This window comes from Capricornis sumatraensis, chromosome 12, assembly GCF_032405125.1.
Source record: "Capricornis sumatraensis isolate serow.1 chromosome 12, serow.2, whole genome shotgun sequence".
NCBI lineage: Eukaryota > Metazoa > Chordata > Mammalia > Artiodactyla > Bovidae > Capricornis > Capricornis sumatraensis.
Window position 1 is genome coordinate 42,655,689 of NC_091080.1, and position 23,990 is coordinate 42,679,678.

Genomic DNA, 23,990 nt, shown 5'->3' on the forward strand with positions numbered 1-23,990 from the left:
GAGCCTGTGATTCTTCCGGTAAGAAAGTATCTTTCCAACAACTACCAGTAACCTCCATTAGGACTTCTAACACTGAATGCATTCAGCGAGTCCTTTAAAACAAATACTGCATGTGTCGTTTATTTAAAAATTGAGTGTGGTTCACAAGGTAGACCAGATGTGACTCAATTACTAAGTAACCCCGCGCTGTGGGTTTGCCCCTCGGCTTTTCTTTTTTCTTCTAGGAAAAGACGAGATGAAGGATGAGCACATGACCCCGAGGAGGCAGCAGGGTGATTCCCTCCCCTCCTTCAGCATCACTTCTGGCTCTGGACTCTCCAGGGATGACCTACCCTCTTCCACCGTGGAATCCAGCTGGGTGACCTTGACAGCAAGGCGATCAATCCTGTCCTGCAGAGAGTTCGCACGGATGTAGAAGTTGTTGGCCTCATTAAACAGCTCTCCAAATATGTCCTCAGCATGTTTGCCTGCAGAAGGCACCAACAGAAGGCCGCTTAGTTAGAGGCCACACTCTCACCCAAGCCCAGCGTCAACCTCCGCACGTGTGATTTTGTGTAAACACAAAATGCATCACTATCAAAGGCCTGTAGGATTTTTCCAAATTTATTAGGAATACTCACACGTATCTGAAAGTGACCCAAAGTTGTAGGATTTTTAAATGACCAGACAATACAGATTTTTTACTATGAGCTTTCTGCGCCCACCAAGTAGCTTCCCATTAAATTAAGCTTCTTTGGGAAAAAATTAGCTCTCATTTTGCATGCTTTGCGCATACACGGTTCAGGACCTGAACTTTCCTTTTACTTCCCAAGTAAACAAATTTGATTCAACAAATCATGTTGGCTTCTAAATTCAGGATTTTAACCTCATTCACAATCAGCAATGTCAGGTATCTTACACGGTGCCTCACACTTCCAATGGCATTGAATTCTTCTAATTCATATTTCAAAATCTAGGTATACAATGCTAACTCTGGCCCTCCCTAAAAATCAATATGTTGAATTCTGAGTTAAAGTTTTCTGTACAGATCATCTCTTCTTTCCTGTGAGTGAGAGACATACCTCCCATCTTCCTTAAAGTGTAAGTAACAACACTTCTGAAAATTTCACAGGATCAGAATCAGTATCTGCTTTCACTCAATTTCCAAATCCTAACACCATTCCTTTACTCACTCAACAAACATTTAATAGCTGCCTACTAAGCATGGAAGGAGCATGACTGCTAGATGCTATGGTATGAGTATGTTTAGTTCTTTAAGAAACAGCTACACTGTCTTCCAGGGTGGCTGGACCATTCTGCATTCCTACCAGCAATGAACGAGAGTTTCTGTTGCTCTACCCTCTCGTTAGCACCTGGTTCGGTCAGTGTTTTATGTTTTGGCCATTCTAATAGGTGCGTTTTATCTTGTTTTAGGAGAAGGCAATGGCACCCCACTCCAGTACTCTTGCCTGGAAGATCCCATGTATGGAGGAGCCTGGTAGGCTGCAGTCCATGGGGTTGCTAAGAGTCGGACACGACTGAGCGACTTCACTTTCACTTTCATGCACTGGAGAAGGAAATGGCAACCCACTCCAGTGTTCTTGCCTAGAGAATCCCAGGGATGGGGGAGCCTGGCGGGCTGCCATCTATGGGGTCGCACAGAGTTGGACAAGATTGAAGCAACTTAGCAGCAGCATCTTGTTTTAAGCTGCATTTCCCTGAAGACTGACGTGGAGCATCTTTTCATGTGCTTGTTTGCCATCTGCACATCTTCTCCGGTGAGAGGTCTGTTCTGGTCTTTTGCCCATTTTTCAAACCAGTTCTTCTTTTTTTCATTGCTGAGTTTTAAGAGTTCTTTGGATATATTTTGGATAATGGTCCTTTATCAGATTATGTCTTTTGGAAACATCTTCTCCCATTCATTGGCCTGTCTTCTTCTCCACAATATCTTTTATAGAACGTAAGTTTTTAATTTGGATAAAGTCCAGCTTGTCAATGATTTCTTTACACTGTCATGTAAAAAGTCTTTCACTGTATCTAAACAGTTACAGTCGTATCCGAAGTCATCTAGATTTTCTCCTTTGCTATCTTTGAGGAATTTCATTGTTTTGAATCTAGGTCTAGGATCCATTTTGACTTAATTTTTGTGAGGGGGTATAAGATGCATTGTTTTTAATCTGCATATTCTATCAATTTATCACTCAAAAGGGAAGAGAGCCTGAACCTTCCCGGAAGAAAAGTCACCTGGAGCAAGAAGAACTGTAATGCTTTCACCGCGTGTTACAGTTTACACGGTGCTCTCACACTCACTCACCTTTGTCTCTGCTCTGAACCCCAAGACTATCACCTCCACGAGAGTGAAGAACCACCTGTGTCCAGTGGGTGTCCCCAACTGTCCCCACCTGGGACAAAGCCTTCTGGCACCATCTGTATGATGACTGAGAACTCACGAGGACATGGAGCCACTGCTCCTACCTTCCAGGTGACTAAGCTGAGCCCCAGGCGGTCCGTCCAGACACCGTGCCGAGAAAGTGGGACAAACAGATGAAATGACAGCTTGGGTCGCCTATCTTCCGATTCCCTGCCTTAGCGCACACCTTCCCTCAGCTTTCTTGGCTAGAAATCAGCAACTTCCCATGAATTATCTCAGGTCATGAGACACTTGGAAATTTCCTGTTTACTTAATAAAATGGACTGAAATATTCTGCTGCTTCAGTGGTTACTCCTAGATACTGGATAAGCATCTCTTAAAAATTCAAAATTTGTATAATTTCATGAATTCTAACAGTGTAACTGTTTTAATAACAGGAACACTGTCTGAGGAAATAAGATTAAGAAAGGAATCAATGAACACCACAAAAAATGGGGGTGGGGACTCTGAACTACGTATCTCAGTTGAGCAGTAAATCGTTTCTCCTGAAGCTGAAAATCCACGGTGCGGCTCTCTCATCACTTGAAATCCTGCCGACAGTCCCCACTCACGCAATATACAAAATGGTTCCAAAAGGCGAACCAATTTTTTTAAAAAAAGAGTCTTCAGACGAATTATGGATGCTTTTAAACGCTGTAACTAGATGCGGCATCCAACGGTAATGTCTGTTTGCTGCCTTTATTATGAACTTCCTGAGCAAGCCTTGTGTGTCTAATTACCTAACAGACATCTCCATGCTGGTGTCCTATAAGAATCGCAATCCCTGGACACGTTCTCATAGGAGCTCATGTTCCCATTAACTCAAACCCACACCACTACGTGGAAAGGCATGTTCCACCTGCGATGAAGCCCCGGAAAGAACAGATTCGCTCGTGACTGCTCCCTCCCTCCACGGGCAGACACCAAACCTCTCCTGTCCCCCACCCCCTGGGCTCCAGCCCTTCCTGTTTCTCTCCTGAATTACATCAACAGCTTTGTTTTCCTGGGTCCAGATTCGCCTTCCATCCTTAGATCTGCACGTCAGGATGCAGCTATTCCGACCCTTCACTGCTCCCATCATCTCAAGACCAAACCCAAGGCTCTGAGCAAGCACGGGGGCCCCGTGCACTTTTGCTCTGTCTTTTTTCTGGGCTCCGGCAGGACACACTGCCTAAACCCTCCCCACTTGCTCACAGATGCCATTAGTCCTCTGAGTGTTCAAACCCCTTCCATGCTGTCACCTCACTCAGAAAAAGAAATGAAGGCCGGCAGTGACTCAGAAGGTTCTGCCGGGTCCAGCTCAGGGACCTCCCGGCCTATCCCCTGCTGCCATCTCCCTCTCACGTTCCTCGCCAACCACACGGGCCCCGCGGATACTCAGACACGCCTGCTCCCGCCCAGGCTTTCCCATCTCCTGTACCTCCCGCCTGGACCACTTCTGTCACCCAGCTCTAGACCCAAATGTCATCTTCCAAGGGAGACGTTCTCTAGCTAAATAGCAATCGCCTCTCTGTATACACGCTCACAGATGTAAACAAACCCCCACACCCTCCCCTTCCCCTCCCTGCTATGTTGTTCTCTGAGCAGTCACCGCCACATAGTAAGTTATACACTTGTATTCAGTGATCCTGTTTCCGGCCTGCCTCCTTCCACAAGAACACACGATTCAGGAAAGGAGGACTCTATGCATCGCTATGGCATCAATCGCCAAGGTCTAGAGCATGTCTGGCTTACTGAAGTACTCAAAAAGAGATTTGAAGAAACAAACAAAAATGCACACATTTAAAACCCATCCTTCGGGAAGCAGACTGGGGTCTGTGAGATCACAGGCCCCTCCCTGTGTCCTCAGATACCCAGAGGACATCTCAGTCACAGGACGCAACCTACACCCCTCCTCGTGGCTTTTTTACACAAGTCCTGTAAGGGCGTGGGCCACACCCGTGGTCTCTGCACTGATTGTGCTAGCCAATGCTCAGCATCTCTTGAATAAAGACACATAACCTGTACCATTGTTTTCTCATTCACAAGGACACAACCAACAAAGGCTCCCTGCTCAGGTACACTTGGGAAATGCTGGACCAGAAAGATTAAACATGTATATGCCTCAGGCATCTCAAAATCTTTAACATGCTTGTTCCGCAGGACAAGCACTGTGCACACCACATTTTCAAACTGACTGGTTTTTGAAATACCAGTAACGCCTTTCAGACTGTTTTCTAAAGCCCATTTGGGAAAATGCCTGCCCATTCAGCTGGATGACCTGTAGACAAAGCATTGTGTTCCAAATGGTTTGGATTCAAGTCTAGCAGCAGTTTTTTGGAATGCCAGATGTAATCAAAATGGAACCAACTAATTTTTTTCTACTTGACCATTCATGGTTTAAAAAAAAAAAATTCCAGTGCAACTCCAAGAAAACCCCTTTCTCTTCAGTGCTGCAGAAATCTAATTAATAGCAACAGTGTGTACCACTGACAACTCGGGCATGGACTGCACAGCCTCTTCCTGAAGTGACTTGAATGTTCTCAAAACACACTCTGCAGATGCTGAACAGGCCAAAAAGGATCAATACAACGGACCCTCTACCTTCACTGCTTAATCCTATTTGAAAAAACACAACGGACACTCTACTCCCCTTGGAAGTTCTTGATTTATAAAAACAAACAGAAATTAAAGACTTGCAAACTTAATCTTCTACTAGCTGCTGAAAGCTGACAAGTGACTAAAGAGAAGAAAATAGGTGTGGTTGTGTATTTGCAACCACAGCACTCAGTTCTATGAACAGTAACTCATTCAAAGAGCTTAATTTGACTCACTCTTCCAATGGCAAGTCCGGTAATAGCTGAACTGAACTAATTCTGAATTAAAGACCACGAAGAGGTAAGAGCCACTGATTCATTCTTAACTGACAAAGAACCAATTAGGGATTTATCTGTACCACACAAGTTTGAGTCCAAGCTCAAAAAATCTTGTTGGGAAGGAAGGGAACAAGGAATGGGGCAACGGGCGGAGGGTGATCTCTCAATAAATGAGTATTTGGTAGGAAGGACGCAGACGGGAGTCAGGAGTGCATGAGGCAGGCAAGAAGGGGGTAAACCCAGTCCTGGAATCACCACCGTAAGCGGGCGGGGCAGGACGTGCCAGTGCAGAGGCAAAGCAGAGGGCTGAGATGGCAGAAGGGGGATGTCTGGCTCTCCCCTAAAAGCTTTTATTTTCCCAGTGAAATAAGCAAATCATTTGCTCACCATCTGGGATCGGGGGCTGCGGGGAGAAAAGATGTGAAACAGGCAGGAAGCTAATTAGTGCAGGAATTACAGTGTGGCTGCCGAGTGGCCCTGAATGCCCCCACCTGAGGAAGGCTGCCGATTTCATGTCCCTCTCCTTTTCTGACACAAGCACTTAAAGACACAAACTTCCCTCCGAGCACCTCTTTACATAAATCCCACAAATACATTGGTGATTCTGTGTGTTCATTACCGGCGCAGTGAGAGTTTGCAATTTCCTTTTTGAGTTCTTCTTTGACCCAAGGGTTAATTTAGAAGCTGCCTGTGGGTTTGATTTTCCAATATGTGAGAACTATCTAGAAAGATTACTAGAATTATTTTCTCATTAACATTGTGCTCCTGGTGGTATGAGTCTCTTCAAATGTATTATTTTATGGCCAAGCGCATGCCCCATCTTAGAGAGGGAGCATTAAAAGAACGTATATTCTGCAGGTGGGAGTTTTGTGTTCTACAAACATGGATGAAGTCAGCCTGGCTGGCAGTGTCGTTCAAACCTCCCATATCCTGGTAAGTTGTGATCCTTGGAATCTGCCTTTCCCAGTTCTGGGGCAGTGGTTTGTCCTGTGACCTCAGTTTTCTGATGAGCTAAAAGAAGCTGCTGAGATCTTTTCTTGTGCAGGTGGGTGTGAGTTCCACGTCTGGAATGCCAGGCTGGGGTCATCTGTGGTTCCTGCTTCTTTCTGTAACTTCCCTCTTTCTTGATTGAGTGTCACGCTATTCTCCCTTCCCATGAGTCTCCTATTTTTGGCTGGACCACGTGTGTAGAAGGCTGGTAGAGAATGAAGCAGACACAGCAGACCTACCCTTACAAAAGGCCCTGTGTCAAGGAGGAACACAGCTGAGACTGCTGAGCATCACAGTCATGGACTGATAGGAGAGTGGTGTCATGGTTTGGACAATCTTAGAAAAAAACATTAAAATCTTCCCTCAATGTTTTTAGGTGATAATAACAGTGCAGATCGCAATGATCAGAGAGACACCTGTAAGACACTTATGTTACTATAACCCTATGAACTCACGAGATGGGAAGAACACAGCTGATAAAGGCAGAGAGGTTTGATGGCTGGCTCTCCACGTGAGCTAGGAAGAATTAGTCTGTGTTTAAACCCTGCCACACTGCAGTTGGCCCAGGGCAAGGAGAGCTGAGAAACAACCCTGATGTCATTACTTTTATTGAGCAAACACTTCTGATGCTCCAGGTGAGTGATGGGTTAGGGAAAACGCTTCAGTTTCCAACAGCCCCGTCTTTGTGAGGAGGGGATTCTTCCGCTGCTGCTGCTAAGTCGCTTCAGTCGTGTCCGACTCTGTGCGACCCCAGAGACGGTAGTTCACCAGGCTCCACCGTCATTGGGATTCTCCAGGCAAGAACACTGGAGTGGGTTGCCATTTCCTTCTCCGGGGATTCTTCTACTTGCCTCCAATTCTGTGGCTGACAGAGCCTTACTTTACATGTACAAGTACACAGGGCTACTTACCTCCTTCACTGGCTTTCTATTTTTATCCACAAGAAATGCAAAAAATGGTCTGAGGCAGTAAATTTTTAAAAATCCATGCTGTTTCTTCCAGTCAACTCTGTCTAGTACATAAACACTTCTTCTCTTAAAGCACCCTTAACCTAGCCTGAACCTGCATGGTGATGAACTTGTGATCTATCTCTTGAATATATTATGTTTAATCTTCCCTTTTTCCCCTCAAATATTCCATTTGGCTAAAAACATCCAAGAAATCTATTCAGTGCATGCCTTCAAAACACTTAAAATCTCTCTTCTGACTAGAACTGCACTTGGTATAATCAATTAACACAACCCTGAATTTCAGATCCAATTACATAAAGCAAATGTATTACGCTGCAAGCCATCAAGGAAGTATTTTCATTCAATTTAGCATTTGGTTTGATATGAGACATAAAACATAAAGAGTATTAATAAAAATATTAATCACTAATTTAAAAACTGAGAAGAAAACAGACTTTCCTTCTCATTTATACAAGTACTCAATGTAGAAATTAAATGGAAAATAGGTTTTGTAATAGTTTTTTTTAAAGAGACTCATGTTTAAAACTGATAGAGTCTCAGAATTTTATACCATTGGTAAGGATGATCTTAGCTCTGTGGGAGGAAGCTTGATGACATATAAGATGAAAGAAATCTTAAAAAAAAAAAGAGAGAGATGCCAAAAAAAGATTTGAGGTGTATTAGTTTTATACAAGAATTATGACAGTGTCTCCTCAAACAAAGAAACATATGTATGCCCAACAGCAAGATAATGGTTATTCATGGTATACCAATGTAATACAGTAATCTCTAGATATTAAAAATGTATCTTGGATGCTGAATATATACCAACTGAGTATAGGCTACAAAACCAGATGTATGAGAAATCACTTTTAGAAAGATATATATGAACCATTATCAATGACTTCCTGTGATTAATTTTAAACAATTGTAATTTTTTCCTTCCATGTTATCCTGTGCTAAGTTTTCTATACTATCTTATTAGTACCATCAAATATAACCAAAACCTCTGGGCAGGGGGCACCTAAGGTCTAATTCCCCTCCTTGTGCCATCCTGGAGGCCTTCATGAGAAAGGAAAAGAAAGCTATTACTGCAAGAACGTAGAGAGAGAAGTAGAAACTGGCTTGGGAGGCACAGAAATGGATTTGACACAAATGCTCTGTCTCCTTTTTAAAGCAAATTCTATTAGAATTACATTATAATGTTAGAAGGAATTTGATTGCAAGACACTAATTTTAATTGAGCAACTAGGTGATAAGAACAAGAGCACTCAGATAATTAATCAAGGAAAATGATGAAGAAGCACTCCCAATTCAATGTTAATTGCTACGCTAAACTGTCATCATTTGAGGAAAAAGATATCAATACTCCACTACTGGAAGACCAAGTAACACACTAATTTTTTTTTCCACCTCACCGAAGTAAAGTTGATTTACATATTATTTTCATTTCAGTTATATTACACAGTGATTCAATATTTTTACAGGTTATATACTGCACGAAAAGCTATTACAAGATAATGGCTATAGTTCCCTGTGCTGTATATATGTAGATTCTTGTTGCTTACCTGCTTTATCCACAGTAGTTTGCATCTCTTAATCCACACCCCTATCTTGCCCCTCCCTCTGCCCACCGGTAACCACTAGCTTGTTTTCTGTATCTGTGAGTCTGTTTCTGTTTTGCAATATACATTCATTTATTTTCTAGATTCCACATATAAGGGATACACAGTATGCCTTTCTCTGACACTTATTTCACCAAGTATAATATTCTCTCAGTCCATCCACATCGCTGCAGACTTTCGTTCTTTTTTACGGCAGAGTAATATTCTACTGTGTGTACGTGTGTGTCTATAGCCCATTGTCTCTATCCGTCGGTTGTCAATGGACATTCAGGCTGCTTCCAGGCTCAGTTGTTGTAAACAGTGCTGCTATGAACCCTGGGGTTGTTGAAACACGTTTTCAAGTTAGTATTTACATTTTCTTCTGGATATACATCCTGGAGTGGAATCGCTGGGTCATATGGTAGTTCTGTTTGCATTCTGAGGGACTATTTGGTATCTATTATCCCCTCAGGATGCTGAAGTGTCCCCCCACAGATGTGAAGAGAACCGGAGAGACACCAGAGGCGCACCAGCCCCTCTACTGCTAGTCTTCCTTCTGGAAAAGGCCAAAGAGACGCCTTCTGGCCCCGGCGCTGTTCTTCCTCCCCTAGATCCATGAGAGCAGTGCTCCTCAGCCTTTCAGACACCAGGGGACCGATCTTGTGGCAGACGCTTTTTCCACGGATCAGGGGCAGGGGCTGGTTTCCAGATGATCCAACACACTACAGTTTCTTTGCTCTTCACCTCTAATCTAACGTCACCACTGACCTGACGGGAGGCGGTGGTCTGCGGCCCAGGGCTTGGGGACCGCCGCACAAGAGAAGCAGTGAGTCCGGACTGCCCATTTAAGGAACCCTGGTTTTCACTGGGCCCACCTGGACAGCCCAGGGTAACCTGCTTCTTGTGAGGTGAGCTGACAAGCAGCCTCAACCCTGGGCCTGCTGAGTGATTCGGCACACCCGTGGGTCCCAAGGGTGAAGATTCAGATACCCTCGGAGGGGCTGCCCTCAGTCTGCCCAAAGGGGACTCCATGGAACAGACCAGACCGTGTGGGCAGCTCCGCTTACTAAAGGGCCCCACAGACTCGACTGACACAACGCTGTACCTGGAACACGGCACGGTTATTAAAAACCGTAATGGTTCACGTCGGTTTCCCTCACTTAGACCCCATGCCCATAGACGTTTCAGGCATAAAAACAAGAGACTGAAAAGCGTCCTTACAGAAGCACATGAAGGCACACAGAAACACGTCCACCCTCAATAATCTGCATGGCGTCCTCTGGTAACACGAATCTACACATTTTATCAACAACCCCGACCAAAAATCAATTATAATTAGTTCAGACTCCAGAAGAAGTCTATTCTGAAACACATTTTAAGTCATTTCCAGGTTACTCTGGCCTCAGCCAATGATTACAGGTATCATATATCAAAAATATATCCATAACAACACAGTACAATTCTTTTAAAGAAAAAAAAAAAAAACTCATCTGTTGTGTTTCTTCTTCAAAACAAATAAAAGTACTTGAGTTGTTGTGTGGTTTTTTAAACTGCTCTCCTGTGCTTGAGGCAACCAGGATGTGAAATTTCATGGAGGATTTTCTCATTATTAACAGAGGTTCTGAAAATTTAACTGTGAAAACCTGTCACCCAAAATGCAGTGTGAACCATCTAAACCGAAAAGGAGTGGGATGAAGTGAGAAAATAAGATCACGACGTGAATGTAAAAGTTAGGCAGAAAGACTGTAACTTCAAAAGCTTTGGAGGAAAAGCATTTTCACGCACGTACGAGTCTTAAGAAATGGAGTATTCCTTGTGTGTATCTCATGTTCAAAATTGGAAAAAAAGGAAGCCCTCTCCTCCTTATGCCTGTGTTTGCTTACATGTCTGTAACCCACGCGTGTGACGCGTACATGGCACTGCATATGTGTCACCAGCAGCTCATTGCTGACCTCCATCTGGAAGTCAATATCTGCACTTTAACCTTTAGAAGGTTAAAATCAGCAAGTCTCACTGGATCCTCAGGCTGGATCCTTTAATTCATTTGAAATCTTATTCAATCAACAGACATGTATCAAGCTTCTATTCTATGCCAGTCATAGCACAGTTCTCAATTCACTACATTAAAAAAAAAAGATTAGTCCTGTCCAAGTGTAATAAATAACTCACTTAAAAAAAAACAACTACCAATTATTTTATCCTTATGTATAATAAGCTTTTAAAAATGAACACTACTTTAAACTACACATTTGGTCTTATCTGCTGTGCTGCTACTGCTAAGTCGCTTCAGTTGCGGCTGACTCTGTGCGACCCCATGGACTGCAGCCTACCGGGTTCCTCCGTCCATGGGATTTTCCAGCAAGAGTACTGGAGTGGGCTGCCATTGTCTTCTCCTTGGTCTTATCTGCTGCTGCTGCTGGTTAGTCACTTCAGTCATGTACGACTCTGTGCGACCCCATAGACGGCAGCCCACCAGGCTCCCCTGTCCCTGGGATTCTCCAGGCAAGAACACTGGAGTGGGTTGCCATTTCCTTCTCCAATGCGTGAAGGTGAGAAGTGAAAGTGAAGTCGTTCAGTAGTGTCTGACCCTTAGCGACCCCATGGACTGCAGCCTACCAGGCTCCTCCATCCATGGGATTTTCCAGGCCACAGTACTGGAGTGGGTTGCCATTGCCTTCTCCGTTGGTCTTATCTAGTCATCTGTAAACCCGTCAATTCCAACTTGATCACACCAAGCCGGTGTCAGCAGACCAGAGAGGGCAGATAGCTCATTTCATGCCGTGAAATTTTCAGAAGGGAGAAAGGCTCTTTCCTCCAAAACCTCTTCTTTGGACAATCCCAGAACTACTGAACTGAAATCACTTGGCTAAAGTCATTAAAATTAACATGCCACTGGTCATCAGAAAGGAGGGAGCCCGAGGCGAGGGGACTCACTCAGACTGCTCAGCTGGCGGATGATGGCAGCCAGGGTGCTGTTGGTCACACACTCGAGCTCGCTGGTGATGCCCTCGGGGAGGGCCCCCCGGCACAGGTGCCGGGGCTCGATGTTCCTCTTCACTAAGGGCATGGCTCACGATCTGAAAATGAAAAAGATGGTTTCAGAAGCTCACAGTCCCAGTGTAACACGCCTGGAACTTCGACCCCCTGGAAAATCGACTCTTGCCCAGGAATCCACTTTATCCTATCGCTTCTATGTGAGCAAACTGGCTAAACACGCAACAGATGTCGAACTACTTACATAAACGTTACAGGTTTCAAAGATATACGGACAGCACATCCTACTTTTATAGAAAAATGATGTATGCACGACTTCTAGTTAAGCATGGCAAAAATAAAATACTTGAAATTATTTCCCATCTAATTTTGCTTACTGTACAATTAATCTAAACCCGAATTTTTCCTGTGATTTTACTCATTATGCAAGAAGATGCCTGCACATTGGCATTTAACTTCCAGCAGTACTCTTCATTACAATTCAAGTCAAATGACTAAAGAATTTCAGAATCGTATAAATATGCTTTCTACTTTCAGGCAACTTTCCTATCTTCTAATAACTCATCTAATCTCTTTTTAAAATTCCATACAGTGAAGCTCTTCAGTTATCCCATAGCATGATTAAGTGGAATACCTTTTTTCTTAAAGAAAAAAGAAAGAAAGAAAAGAAAGAAAAAAAGAAATTACAGAAGCAACTCCACAGATGTTTAAAACAGTATGAAGCTCTCAGAACATCTTTCCGTGACCATCCTGGTCCACGTGAATCATCTGGAAGATGGTCTTTTGGGTGAGCAGCCAACTGAGTGAGACAAACACAATTAGTCAGTTTTTCCAGATATCTCACTGCTGGTGGTTTTCAGATGAATTTTGTTGTGATCAGAGGGCATGCTTTGTCTGATTTTAATTCTTTTAAATCTGTTTTGTTTTACAGCCCAGGAAACGGTGTGTCTTGGTGAATGCCTCACACGTGCCTCAAAAGGCTGTGTATCAGCTGCAATGACTGACGCTGCTGCTGAGATGTTCTGTATCCTTAGCTGATTTTTAATACACTCGTTTCATGAATTACTGAGAGGGGTGTTGAAGTTGTCAGTGATCACTGCGGATCTGCCAATTTCCCTCTTGAGCTCCATCAGTTTGTGTTTATGTATTTTGAAGGTCTGCTGTTGAGCATATACACGACATTTAAGATTCCTGTGTCTTCTTTTTTAATTTACTGCCTTTGGTTGCCCCGGGCCTACATTGCTGCTCATGGGCTTTCTCTAGCTGTGGCAAATGGGAGCCACTCTCTAGTTGTGGTGTGTGGGCTTCTCACCGCAGCGGCTTTTCCTGTTGCAGAGCATGGGCTCCAGGGGCACGGGCTTCAGCAGTTGCAGCTCACAGGCTCAGCAGTTGTAGCGCCTGGGCTTAGTGGCTCTGCAGCACGTGGGGGTCTTAGTCCCTCAACCAGGGATCAGACCTGCGTCCCCTGCACCGGCAGGAGGATTCTTAACCCCTGGACCATCAGGGAAGTCCCCACTGTATATTCTCAGTGAAATGACCTCATTATCCTTCAGTGATGCTCCACTTTTTCTGGGAGATCGCTGGGCTGGCTGCCCGTGTTTGGATCTGTGATCACACTGACAGGTATGCAGGAATTCTGTCCTCAGAATAAACATGATCCCAGCAGAAGTGGCCACACAGAGCCTGTGCTGTGACTCCGCTGTACTGTCCACTGTGAAGGGCAAGGTTGCATGCAGCTGCTTCCGGGTTTTACAGCACTCCGCCTGCTGGCTGATGTCCCCAGGAAGTCACGTGTCCGCAGTCAGAGGGGAAACCTGGGCTTCCCCAAGGCCCAGCCCATTCCATCATCTTCTAGAGCAATACCGCCTGGCCTCTTCCTAGTTAAGCTTCAGATGAAAGTCATGATGAAGTGAGGGGCGAGGTGGGGAAAGGACCATGGACAGTTCACCAGTCATGGTTCACTGGGATCAACGTCCAGGCTTTGCTACTAGAACATGGTGCGTCCACTTCTGCAGGATGAGAAAGAAAGGCACCGGGGTCCTGCCACTAACACCACACAGTCTTAACTGAGATGGGCCTCAGGTTCCTCTCCTGATCGACAGAGCTGCTATTCTTGCCGGGTCCTGAGCTCTCACAGGCTTTCCTTCCTCGCAGTTAGATATACTTCGCTGGCCTCCAGAAACATTCACATTGGATTCGCCTGCACAACAAATATCTGCATTTTGATGATACTTCAGCCAGTGGAAATGCAGAGAATAAACATCAAAAAATAAGACAAAAATCCCTTTCCTCAAGGAATTAAAGGTTCACTGAGAGAGACACTGAAAGTTGTCTTCAGTGTCTTCAATGAAGTTACAATCCAGGGTGACAAGCACTAGTTTAAGGTATTTCTCATTTCCTGGGAAGTTAAAACACAACTGGAAAGACTTCACTGATGGGGAAGAGGGGGTAGGGTCAGGGTCACACTGCATCGCCAACCCCATGCGCGGCACATGGAGGCCACTCAGTAAACATCAGCAGGGTGGTGGAGTGCAGTTCACAGCCATGGCTCAGAAGCAGATCAGAGGTATAGTGGTGAGCAGAGCTGCCTTCCAAGCCTTAGAAGCAGCATCCTATTATTTTTAAAAAATCATCCAGTCTTTGCTCAAAACCCTCTATAACTAAATAATAAGTACCTCTGGGTGGGGAAAGCAGAGTTCTGTCTATGGACTAACACAGTGATACATGTGAAACGGTCGTTCACCTTTCCTTGACACGTGGACCCTTCAGGTCGATGCTAACACCCAGCTGTAACTGAAAAGGCAGAGAATGGAAGTCAAGGCTGACATTCCTCTGCCCCTTATGCATTCATCACTGGCTTCTGTCTCATTGCTTGTCTGCTGTAAGAAGCAGCCCCAGAGCCATCAGTCATTACTCACGAAGGAGACGCAAGCTGGAACCACTAGGAGGTAGTGGGCACACCCGTTAGAATGGACGAAGGCAAAACCACTGGCCACACTGAACGATTGGTAAGGATGTAGGCAGAGCAGAGTTCTCTGCTGAAGGGAATGGAAAACGACCCAGTCACTATGGCAGTCTGGCAGGTTCTTAAAGGATTAAACACACACTTCTCAGGATGACCCTAGGATCTACTCCATGCCTTGGAACTCAGGCAAAAGTAAAAGCACACGTCCCTAAAAAAGACGTGTACACGAACGATCATACACCTTCATCTGTAAAAGCCAAAAACCACCCCAGAATAGAAACAAGCCCAAATTCATCAATAAGAGAGCAGATAAACAAACGGCACTTCTCAGCAGCAGCGAAGAATGAATCACTGATCCGGGAAACAACGTGGACGAACCTGGGATGATCACGCTGAACCAAAGTCAGACCAAACACAGCACAGCCAGAAGGGCTCCACCTGCGTAACTACGATACTGTGATTTGCAATAACAGATATATGTATTTGGTCTTCACCTCCATCGACGGCACAGAGCTCCAAAAACTCTCAGAATTCCTAAGTGATAAGAGCTATAAGGCTGTGCTTGCAACAAACAAGCCAACCCTGTTGAACTATACCTGTGGATGTTAGTGAAGTGACTCTGGACCCTCCCTAAGGATGGGGGGCTGGTTACCAAGGGAACCAACCCAGTGAATAGGAGGCTTGAAGCTTCAGTCCCACCCCCAAATCCCCGAAGAGAGGACAGGGGCTGGAGGCTGAATTCCGTCACCCACGGCTGATGTCCTAATGCATCATGTCCGTCATGAAGCCTCCATACTCCCAAAAGGATGGGGTTCAAGGGCTCCCAGCTTCATGCACCAGATGCATTTACATGCCAGGAGGGTGGTGTGCCCCAAACTCACAGGGACAGAAGCTCCAGGGGCTCAGGACCCGCAAGACTTCACCCTTTGTTTTCATCATCGAACTGCTCATCATATCCTTGAAGGTCCTTCTAACAGGCCTGCCACGAGTCTGGTGGGAAAACTGGCTTCCTGGGCTCTGGGAACCATGAAGCTCAGATGGGGCTGTGGGAACCTTAAATTTACAGCTAGTCAGCCAGAGTGCAGGTGACAAAGGAAGCTGGTGGGGCGCGGGCAGGGGGTCGTGGAGGATGGACCCTTCACCTGTGGGGTGACTGCCCTCCACCAGACACATGTCAGAACTGCATGCCCGGAGGCTGGTGTCGCCAAACTGCCTGCCATTGGAAAATCTACACGTCTGGTGTCAGACGAAGAAGCGCAGACACACATGAGTGCTTCCTTTACAGTCACGTTCTGGAAACACAAACCCATCTCCAGAGACACAGGGAAGATCAGAGGCTGCCTGGAGGTCGGGGAGCGACCGGGGAGGGTTGACCAAGGCCAGAGGAACCATCCGTGGTGACGGTGTGCGAGCTCACATCTGGTCTGTGCTGGTGGTTTCGTGGCCGTGTGCACAGGTCAGAGTTCATCAGACGGTACATCTCAAACACGCATCCTTTACCGTTGGTCAGTTACGCCCAATATAACTGCTTAAAACTGGACCCGTGGGGGTGGACGAGAGACGCAGAGCAGAATACAAATTGGGAAGTGCCTGGAAATGTATTCCCTATTTAGATTCTGACATGATGGTCAGGTAGAAAGAATTACTGTCAGCCACAGACAAGGGACAAAAGACTACAACAGACCAAAAAGAAATAAATAAAATACACACACACACAGAAAAAAGATAAATTTAGCAACTCATCGGGCATGGCTCCAGAAGAGTAACACAAACAGCCACGGTTAACGGCTCGGTGAATCTGGCAGACAGAAAAGCTAGCTCAGTCCGAGGAAGAGTTTCCTCCTGCAGAGCTCCCTCCTTCTCAGGGGATGCGATCCCCCCTCACCGGGCCCAAAGTCAGTACTGCAAAGAGGGTGAGCGCCAAGCAGAGACAGCTGCTCTGCCTGGCCCTGCCTCCCTCCTGCACCGCAGCTGGACAAGCCGGACCTCTGAGCCGAATCCGAGTTCTTCCACTAAACCCCAGTCCTCACCTACAACACGGAAGCAACAATGCCTGCTGCTCACCTCCAAGGGCTGCGATGAGACTGCACACCAGCAAGGCCAGGAATGCTGAAAAGTGGATCCCAAACCCCCAGACACTACTCCTATGAAGGAATCGAGGCTTACTTGACAATGAAAGAACTAGCCCCATCCCTCCCTCTCCTATTCAATTGGACAGGAAGGGGAGGACGGTTTATCAGCACCACGACCGGGCTGTGATCACACTGTGATAAGCAGGCCAGGCTCACGAGCTGCCTTCTGCCGTATTATTACTGCAGTATTCATTAGGATCCACACTAAGCATCTGTTATGTGAATGCCCTTTTAAATAAAACTAAAATAGTAAACTTCTGATTCAAAGTATAATAAACATGTGACCTACACACACTTGACAAGCACAAGATTAAGTTGAGTGGCCACTGCATTATTTTCCTAAGAACACATGAAGAACACATGAAACCATCGAGAGTGCTTTAAGACTTGTGAGGGAGACAGGGCTTTCTGAAAAACATGAATCTCAAAGAATTCTCAGGGACTCAGATTCTACTATATGACCTATGACCTCAAGGTTTAATTCTCAAAAGGCTCCAGTTTTTGTTTGTGTTCACTCACTTGACCATAAATTGAGAGTCTTCCTGGAGATAAGTCAGCATCTCCTCTTCTTGTTAAGAAAGATGCAGCTCTCCTTTTTCTCCACCCTACTCCTTTACAGCAACCATCTGAGAATGACATTTGCCAAAGAAATTAACGGAAGTCCAAAATGCATTAAAAATAAATTTAAGGTCCTGGAGGAAATGAACTATAAGATGCAAAAGCAGATCATTTGCCAGTTGTGTAAAGAAAACACTATCGACATAGCCTGAAATATCAACTTGAACCATACAAAATTACCACTTTCGTTGGTCAAAAATAGCCAAATCTTGCTGATTTATAGGAATGACATAAAGTAAGGTCAAAATAGCAATAAATCTGTAGAACCTATCAACTGTTCCCTAGCACACGTGCTACGAATCTGTGGAGTCTCTGTATTTTTAGAAACCAAAAGCATCCTGATGGCAGTATTTTTGGCAACTAGAAGCTGTGCTCATGAAAGAAAGTTAAGATAAACTGAACGGTTATTTTAGTTAACTACACTCAATTGTTTGCACTGTGAAAGCAGGAAGAGATGTACTAGTGAAATATCTAAAATTTGCAACACTTGGTCTCAAAGAGCACACCTGGCATCTTGTTGGTTCCAACACAGTACGCAAGGTGGGTTATGATCAACTCCAAAAGGATCATTCGGGTTTCCAGGTGATGCAGAGTCCTGCCTCAAGGCCACAGAAGCTGAGCCCAGTACTAAGGTCATCTCCAGAACTGACTGGGCCCCTTGTAACTGTTGCCAAAGAGCCCCCCTGATCCTTACCAGCCAGTTTTCCTGACCCCAAATTAGGCAAAAATGCCCATCCCGGTTCTCTCCCTACAGCACCCTAACCAATCACTTAATGCCACCCTTTCAGCACAAATTTTCTTTGTCTTGAAGCTATACAAACTGGCTCAGTTCAGTCGCTCAGCTGTGTCCAACTCTTTGCAATCCCATGGACTGTAGCACGCCAGGCTTCTCTGTCCATCACCAACTCCCGGAGCCTACTCAAACTCATGTCCATAGCGTCGGCGATGCCACCCAAGCATCTCATCCTCTGTCATCCCCCTTTTCCTCCCGCCTTCAATCTTTCCCAGCATCAGGGTCTTTTCCAATGAGTCGTTTCTTTGCATCAGGTGGCTAAATTATTGGAGTTTCACCTTCAACATCAGTCCTTCCAATAAACACTCAGGACTGATCTCCTTTAGGATGGACTGGGTGGATCTCCTTGAAGTCCAAGGGACTCTTAAGAGTTCTCCAACACCACAGTTCAAAAGCATTCAATTAACCCCCCAAAAGCACTGATTCTCCCTGGTCGGTCAGGAGGTCAGCCCACTACACTCACAGTGCCCACATGATCTCTGCTCTTTGTTCTCAATAAACTCACTCCTTTCTGAAATGATCTGTGCCTGGAACTTCTTTTCCAACTGCGTTCGGACAGGTCATTTTACAGAAAATCAACCAAAGAAACAAAATCATAAAGCTGATGATGGTAAACTGGTTACACATGATAAATGGGAACATGTTATCAATACATATGTAAGCATTTTATATGTCATTGACACCCACTACAACTTTATAGGCTGGCAGATAAAGATAAACTTAATAGATTAAGAACTCAGGGCTCAAACATGTAACTTATCCAGAGTGACGTGACTAGTAAGTGCAAGAACTTCAACTCCAAACCAGCTGTGGCAGGTGCCAAAGTCTTAGTATGTTTCTACAACTAAATCCTCCGTCAGCATCACCAAGTGAGGGTCCATGGTCTCCGAGGTGCTCTTAGGAATGTTTTTCAATGTTTTCAGCAGCTTATCAAGATTGTGTGTGTGTGCTAAATTGCTTCATTTGTGTCCCAGTCTTTGCAACCCCATGGATTGTAGCCCACCAGGCTCCTCTGTCCATGGGATTCTCCAGGCAAGAACACTGTAGTGGGTTGCTGTGCCCTCCTCCAGTATATCTTATATTATTACACAAAATATGTCGGTATATTCCAAGACATGACAGCAAGCATACAAAACAACTGTTAACTCCACCAAAGCTAAGTGACAGTTATAACAGAGTTAACAAATAATGTTGTTATACTCGTAGAATTTGAGAGGACATCTAAACATTGTTTCAGATAGCCTTTTTCTTTAAAAAAACAAAGGCTATTTAATGAAGTTGAAACCAATGCATAACTTTTAAGTACTATACACAGCTTTCCAGTTACATTAACAGAAAGAAGAAAATGCCAAAATAAGACCTCCCAATAGATGATGCTGACTTTTACCTTTGAACTTAAAAGAAAACAGTAATTTAAACCCACAAGTGATATAAATGTGTTGCCTTGCTTTCATGAGTTTCAGATCACAACCACAGAAACTAAAATGTAGTGGATAGTACGGGCTGGTATTCAGCAGGGACTCCCAGCCCCTACCCTCCCTGCCACATCAGAGGCTAGCAGGCGAACCCACATTTCAGAGGCCCCTGGCGAGGGGAGCCCTGAATTTGCTTTTGCCTCTTTCCCTATCCATATACCTTATATTTCTTTTTCTTGCTTTCTTTCAATGACTAGGACAATTCTGAAGTAAATGTGCAAAATATACAGGGGAGAATATGAGACCCAGTTTAATGAGTCAGAAACTTCATAGCCACATTCGTGGTTCACATAAAAATTAACAGGAAATGAATATGTCAAATTTCAGTTTTCCTCTTTCAAATTCTTACTGTTAACTAGGAACAAAAGCTTGATATAATACCTGGCTATTAATATTTATATATTAAACTATATTAATATTTAGGAACATTAACATACTTTCTCCTATTCTATTTCAAATTAACATTTTGAACTACAATGCTGTGGAAAATAAATGGCTTTAATGATGAAATGCACACACTCTTACCATGTAGCTGTTGACTTATGGGTTGCAGAAATGTCCCCTAGGTAGCATCACCACTGGCTCAGGTATCAGTAGTAACAGCAATCAAAATTAAAGCTAAAAAGGAAAAAGTAAAATTAAATACCGGCAAGCAAAATGCATTCGAGTCTCCAAGAAAGTTTAAAATTCAAATTTCACATTTTGATTATTTCATCAAGGGAGCTCCAGTCCCAGAACCAGTTCTTTTTTAATTAGCAGGGAGCTAATCAGGAATGCACATTCCGGTATGACTCTCACTCCTTTTCTTGGAATGAGCTCCGCAAGTAACTTCAGGGAGTCGAGTAAATAACAGCCAAAGGGAAGAGACACAAAAGCCCAGTAAATCACAGGTCTGTTCAATGGAACTGCTCACACACACTGCAGGCTTGTGACCGCCCTCAAAGAATGGAATACCAATCCTTTGCACAAGAACTCTTACTTCAAGTCCATAAAAATTTTGGTGATCACTTCAAAAATATTTCAATAGTACATATGGGGATAAAACAGTGACAAAGACTCCATGTGGGCCGAACTGACCCTAGTGTTTCCAGGATGACTGACAGTAACAGCAAGTCTACAGAGTCACCTGAAGTTAAATACTGTTCACCAGTGAGAAGCTATGTGGTACCAAAAAAACAGTATAGCTTCCTACTCAGAGTTATGGTTCACTGTGGAGAATACAGTTAAGAAAGGTATAGTGAACAAGCATTCATTCATCTAACAAAATTTTCCAAGTACCTGGCCTAAGTTGGCCCCCCCTTTCCAACATTGTGGACACAAAAATCACTGAGAAGACGCCTGCTCAACCCTGTGAGGGTGGCGGATGCTGGCAGATACAACACAACACAGTAGATGCAGGAAAGGGCAGAGCACCCGGAAGTGGGTGGAGTAGAGCAAAAGCTCCCCGGGAGATCAAGGCCGGGTGGGGAGGGGTGAAGCTAGGAAAGGAGGCCCAGCAAAGGACAGGATGCAATGTCCTTAGGGAAGGCGAGCAGCCCAAAGTCTAGAAAGGGCTGTGTTGTGAGCTGTATGTGGGCCGGCAGATAATGAACACCCAGAGTTAGGATCATCACCATCCTTTCGAAAGTGTGAAAAAAAAAAAAAAATAGATCGTTCAATGACACTCTGATCCACACATGTCCTAGTCTGCTCACTTAAAATTAACGGCAGCACATGACTTCCTTCCCCTTTCTCAGGAGCAGCTGTACGGCGGGCGCTTGATTATGCAAAATTAAAAATGACTTTTCCCTAAGTCATTTGCATAAGTGATCATCCTATTTTCAAAGACAGAGAAGTATCTCTGGGTTTTAGACGATCTGGGCCAAATTGCCCCTGAACCAGATCACCTCATCTACATGACTCTGAAAGTAACCAGCATGTATGTTTCACTTTGGATAAGGTTATTATATATATCTGCTAGCCGTGCATAAGGGCAAGGCCAGTGTCCACAAACATGTGTCCTGGGTGGCGCTTTGTATTTACAGCCCTGGGTTACCTCTTCCTTCGGGAAACACAAGTGTGGATTTCCCCATTCATGTGAAAGGCTATGCAACTAATATTCTGTTATTAGTTATCGAGTGGTAAATGTCTCACTGCAGCCTAAGCAGAATGCTAATATGTCACTGACATCTAACTCAACCTTCGCAAGGCAGGACAGAACCATGCTCCCTGCCATTTCAATAAACAAAGAGCGCTGCCCACCATCCAACCAGCAGCCACGGCAGCAGCAAGTCAGCCCTGAGGGGATTCAGAATGGAGAAAAACAGGATACCGGTCCTAAGCAGTTAAGACAGAGGATGAAGGACTACGTTCCATGAGCCCAGATCCCTGCATCCTCCCGCACACAGAAAAGCACTAAAATCATTAACTTGAGACGTCTGTCTTTTATGATTGCTAGTGACCTTCTGATGCTCAACTACATGTCTGTTCATTTGGAGCAGTTCCTCAGAGAAACTGCGAGGCTATCTTCCAGGCTCTAGTCCTCAGTAGGGCCACCCTCCCAAATGAAACATAACTCCCAACTTTCAGGCTGCGTGGTTTTCTTTGGTTGACACAGGTAAACACCCTCATTAAAAAAAAGAAGAAACTGGGGATCGGAAGGTGTCTTGTCCAGATGACACAGCTTTGGAGTGGCAGAGTCCGGACAGGCTGCCTGGCCACCACCGTTCTCTTAGTTACCACATCACACAATGTGCATCACAGGACCTCCTCGGGATGTGCACAGGTGCACTCTTCCTTCCTACTGACTGGCCAACACGTCTAAGCTAAGTCAGGAGCTGTGAAGGGCTTGAAGAATTAACTCGGCTCTGTGAATGTGCTGCCTCACTTTACAGGGGAATGTGAATCTTTAACTCCTTGGAAGTTACAGGTGAAGGCTGTGAAGTGTGAAATATAGCGCCTCTACAGAGAGGTGTCACACCAGCTCAGGGAAACACGGTTACATGCCACACCATCAAAGTGTAACTCAAAGGTCTACGTCCCCTGGTGAAGCCCTGGCCATGGTGCTGAACACGCCGCTCCTCCATGGTAGCTGAACATGTGGCTACTCCTGGGAGCACAGCGCCCTTCACTTCCTGCCAACAGGTGTGGGTCTGTGATGGTCCCCACCACGAATGCCTCTTTTCTTCTGATTTCCGTGCATCCAAATTGGCTCCAGCCTTCACAGTGCAACCTAGAGTGGCCTCCTTCACCCACCCATTCCTCCCTTTGTCTACTCAAAGACACTTACCTGCTGGGGTGATGTGTCAGGCTTCATGTGTATGTCCCTACCCTGTCAAGTCAAAGCCCATACTGCACCCACAAGAACCTCCTGGTACCCCAGAAGAAAAGTCCTATCGACAAGGAATCAGCATTCAATGTGACGATGGTATGTGTGTGGTATCGAGTGCACAGGGGCAGAGTGACAGCCATGGGGGATGGGGGAGGAATTCACAACCTTGGCAACACTGCAGCCTTAATTCAGATGACAGGTGACCAAGACCTACAATGAGACAGGGGAGAAGTTTTTAACGGGAATGAACTTGAGAGGCATGGCGCTGGGTGATGGAGCAGATGGGCACTGGGCTGTCTCAGGGGTAGGGCTGGGCCTGGGGCAGAGGCAGCACTTCCTGGCTCCGCTCCTCCATACACACCCCCACCCCACACCAATGGACGTGCTCCACAGATGGACACTGGTCCACGTACAGCCTGAGCCACAGACGGCACTTGAGTGATTGCTTGACCTTGACAAGTGTTACTGAGGAGCTGAGTTTTCCATTTTATTTCTTAATTAACATTAAACAGCAATGCATGGGGCCTTCCAGGTGGTGCTAGCGATAAAGAATCCGCCTGCCAATGCAGGAGACATAAGAGATGAGGGTTCGATCCCTGGGTGGGGAAGATCCCCTGCAGGAGGGCATGGCAACCCACTCCCGTATTCTTGCCTGGAGAATCCCATGGACAGAGGGGCTATAGTCCATGGGGTCGCGAAGAGTAGACACAACTGAAGCGACTTAGCATGCACACACTCACATGCACAGCAATGCGTGGCTAGTGGCTAAGATATGGAACAGTGCAGCTCTTAACGCTGCAGGCTTGTGATTCTGAGCTGAGGGGTGGTCACCAGATCTGGCAGAGGGAACACCAAGAGAAAGGCACGCAGACATGCAATTATTTGTTGAATAGATGGATGAAGAAGTCAAAGGAC

The 23,990-nt window shown here is 45.2% G+C and overlaps 1 protein-coding gene across 1 annotated transcript in view; it reads right to left on the bottom strand.

Annotated features, from left to right (window-relative positions):
• The window catches only part of WASF3 (WASP family member 3), a 40,355-nt gene extending 20,000 nt beyond the window's left edge, over positions 1 to 20,355 (bottom strand). The window contains exons 1-3 of the mRNA XM_068984310.1: positions 20,291 to 20,355; positions 11,723 to 11,865; positions 333 to 467 (exon numbers count right to left, since the gene is read on the bottom strand). Of these exons, the coding sequence (XP_068840411.1) occupies positions 333 to 467; positions 11,723 to 11,855 (268 nt within the window). The 5' untranslated portion in view covers positions 11,856 to 11,865; positions 20,291 to 20,355. The remainder of the gene's footprint in view (positions 1 to 332; positions 468 to 11,722; positions 11,866 to 20,290) is intronic.
• Positions 20,356 to 23,990: the final 3,635 nt, after the last annotated feature.